The sequence below is a fragment of the Mustela nigripes genome, chromosome 8 (assembly GCF_022355385.1).
Source record: "Mustela nigripes isolate SB6536 chromosome 8, MUSNIG.SB6536, whole genome shotgun sequence".
Taxonomy (NCBI): Eukaryota; Metazoa; Chordata; class Mammalia; order Carnivora; family Mustelidae; genus Mustela; species Mustela nigripes.
The window spans coordinates 84,321,811-84,325,350 of NC_081564.1; the positions used below are offsets into that span (position 1 = coordinate 84,321,811).

The following is a 3,540-nucleotide window of genomic DNA, read 5'->3' on the forward strand; positions in this document are numbered from 1 at the left end:
CTGCAGACTTGGTGTCTGGTGGGGTTCTGCTTCCTTCTAGATGGCTGTCTTCCTTCTGTAACCTCACACGGCAGAAAGGACAAGAGAGCTCTCTGGGCTCTCTTGTATGAGGGCGCGAATCCCACTCGTGAGGACCCCGCCCCCATGACTTAATCACCTCCCAATGGTCCCACCTCCTAATACCATCACCTTGGGTGTTAGATTTCAGCAGAAGGATTTAGGGGAAATAGAACATTTAGTCTGTTACAATCCCCGAAGCAGCCAGCTAGCCTGATGGGTATTCCCTACCTAGCAGGATGGAGTCAGATGCTGTGCACTGGACCCCTCTAGATGTAGGGGGCCTGTCAACTCCCTGAGTGGCCCTTTGGAAGTCCTTTTGCCAGAGGATGTCCTGGGATCTATGCAGAGAAGCTTCTTCCAAACTCACCCCCACCTCAAAGCCTTCTACTCTTTCGTACTCGATAGGGGTGCAGCTTTATTTTAACCATCTTCCTTTGAAAAGTTGCAAATCCAACTAAGCGGTGTGTGCCACAGCTTCCTTTAATGTCTGACGTGTAGATGTACATGTTTCCTAAGGCTGTTTTAACAAAGTGCCCTGACTTTGGTGGCTGAAAACAGACACTTGCTCTCTCACTGTGGTCCAGAAATGTGCAATCAAGTTGTTAAGACGGCATGCTCCCCTCACAGGCTCTGGGGAAGAATCCTTCCTGGCCTCGTCCAGCTTCCGTTGGCTCCTGGTCAGTCTCGGGGTTCCTTGGCTTGGGACAACATCACCCTGATCTCTGCCCCCGTCTTCACACAGACTTCTCTGTGCCTCCGCTGGGTCTCTGCATCCAAATCTCCCTCCCCCTTTTCTTGTCAAGACGACAGCCATTGGACACAAGGCCCACCCTCAGCAAGTCTGAGCTCATCTTAATTTGATCACATCTGCAAACACTGTTTCCAAATGAGGTCCCTTTCACAGCTTTAGGATTAGGATTTGAGCACAGCTTTTGGAGGTGCACAGCTGAACCCACCACACTAGGTTACTTGATGCCCCAGGTGAAACCTGCAGGAAGAAAATGTGTTTATATAAATTTTTTTTGTTTATATAAATTTTTAACGAGCTTAATGAACCAAGCTCAACGATGAGACTGTATTAAAAAACAAAACCAGAAACCAAGTAAGAAACAAAACAAAAGGAAAGAGCATTTGTTTGTTGTTGATCGGATCTCCACACGTGGTGGCCAGTGCAATTAGGTCCCTAAGTCTGTAATGCTTTGTAGGGCTTCCCATTTCGTTTTACCTCTAGTATGGGTTTTTGAGGGTCGAGGCCCCATCAACCCCCTCCTTTGGGTCCTTCCACGGTTCCTCGCTCACACAGTAGGCACTAGGGAAGGACAAACGGCCGCCGTTCTCTGTCACAGCAGCGGGAGAACTTCAGCTGTAGCACGAGGGGTTTTGATGAAAGGCGACATGTTTCCTGACACTGAAAATAACGATCGTTGGCCTGGATTCCTGGGGCAGGCGGGACACTGGCGTCCCTGGGAGGGACAGCCCCGCGCTGCGCTTGGGGACGCGAGCTGTCCTGACTCCCGAGCAGAGAAGCCTCCGTCCGAGAGAGACGCGCGGCTGCCAAACGGCACGGGGAGGCTTCCTGGATGGAAGATGCGTCCTAATTGCGGACGTGAAAAAGTGAAAAGAAAAAGGTGAACTCAGAATTGAAATACGGTACTGAAACAGAACAGTGTCTTTGGGGCCGGGCTAAGGACGGAGCAAGCGGGCCTCCGGCGGGACGCGCGCCCTGCGCAGCCCCGAACCCGCGGCGCGCGGAGCTCGGCAGTCCCGCGGTCCGCGGTTCTGTTCCAAAGGCTGCGGGTGGCCATGGAGCTCGGGTTGTGCACTCTGACAGACCCGCCTTCTGCCGCGGGTGCTCCGAGGCCCGGTTCCTTCTCTGTGACGTGGAGCCGCAGCCCAGGGCTTTGGGGAGGCCGCAGTGCCCTCGGAGCCTGGGCCCTGGGAGCTTCACCCTTTCCTGGGCTGCCCCCTCGCCCCTCCTGGGAAGCCCACCATGGGCAGGTCGGAAATAACTTAGACTAAATCATGACGCCAGACCACTTAAACGCTGAAAACTTACTTCTTTAGATCCCCAATGGAATGCCGGGGTCTCAGTACTCTGCGTGCTTTATTCATCTGCGGCCCCCGCCCCCGCCGCGGCAAGTCACCGCCACGGCTGGGTCTCGGCCTCGCCGCGGATTTCTGCCAGGACAGTTCTGGGGATCCGAAGCGGGCGCAGGTGTCTCCGGGCTGAAGTCCGCGTGGGCCCGCTTGCGTCTGGGGGCTGCCCCCGGGGCTGTCTCCCACCCCGGCGGGTGCCTGGAGGCTGCCTGCCCTCCTCCGGCTCCTGGCCCCTGCCGGCCCCAAACCCGCTGGGCGGGGCCCATCCCTGTGCCTTTCCTCCGCGGTGGACTCGCCGTCTTGCGGCCGGCTCTCCGCCCGCCTCCTTCCGTCCTCCAGCTCCATCTGTAAGGGTTTTAGGGCGATTCTCTTGGGCCAGGCAGGATAATCCGGGCTAGCCTCCCTGGGTTCAGGTCAGCTGCTGGACATTCTGGATTCCATTTGCAACCTTAGCTCCCCCTCGCCGAACAACCTAGCACACCCGCAGGCTCTGGGGTCAGGACAGGGATGTCCTTCGGGGCATGATTCTGCCCACCACACGTACTATAAAGTATCTCTGTATCTCCCTGTTTCTCAGTTGATTAGAAAGATGTTCCACGTGCGTTTAAAAAATTCTCTTGTTCGAACGCTTACAATTCAATCCATACCTCTAACATGGCACTGGAGCATTTTATCAAAATGATCTATTTATTTATGCATGTTTGCCACACTCACACATCTGTCTCGTAGGACTGTGTCTTATGCATCTTCGAATTCCCGGAACACAGGGCAAGGACTGGTGTGAAATAGATTCTTGATAAATGATCATGGGATGGAACTGGAGAAATCTTATTTATTTTGCCACAATTTCCTGTATTGTCTTTTTTTTTTTTTTTTTTTAAGCTCTTCCACATGCCTTCCAAATCCCAAGTGTCTTTGGTTTCAAAACTTGTATTTGTCTTTCCGTCTACGTAAGGACTTGTCATCTCACATACTTTGAGAAATAAATGATTTGTTTCATTCTGTTAAGTGGAAATTCACACAAGAAATTCAGAAACGTGAATATAGTAATAAACATCATTACCAGGTGTTTTAAAAAGAGAATGAAGGTCTGTGAAGTTTCTTAATATACACAACAAGGATTTTATTTCAATGTGAAAAGAAATTGGACACTATTTTCCCAGGAAGACTCTGGTTCTAGTAACAATGAAGCATTTGGATTCGGTGGGCCATGAAGGTGAGCCAGTGAACCTGAGTCATGGGACTTTCCACCGTATCACACGAACATCTGCATCCATACAAGCCCTCCATCCCAGTGTGACTGAAGTCAAACGTATTTGTTGCATTATTCTGTGAATTTGGCAGAATACGCAAACGACATTCTGGGGAAATACCTGCTGCTTT

At 51.8% G+C, this 3,540-nt stretch overlaps 1 protein-coding gene across 2 annotated transcripts; it reads right to left on the reverse strand.

The window, feature by feature from the left end:
- Positions 1-283: 283 nt before the first annotated feature.
- On the reverse strand, positions 284-2,767 carry LOC132023991 (uncharacterized). 2 transcript variants are annotated; one of them, XR_009406121.1, is made up of 3 exons: positions 2,117-2,767; positions 1,286-1,654; positions 284-1,048 (listed from the first exon to the last, which is right to left on the reverse strand). XR_009406121.1 is itself a non-coding variant. In XM_059410094.1 (2 exons), exons 1-2 carry the CDS (start codon positions 2,500-2,502, stop codon positions 1,420-1,422), a joined length of 621 nt encoding a protein of 206 aa, XP_059266077.1. In that variant the 5' UTR covers positions 2,503-2,767; the 3' UTR covers positions 1,074-1,419. The 2 variants fall into 2 exon arrangements, 1 of the variants encoding a protein (XP_059266077.1); XM_059410094.1 differs by lacking the exon at positions 284-1,048 and having other exon boundaries at positions 1,074-1,654.
- Positions 2,768-3,540: the final 773 nt, after the last annotated feature.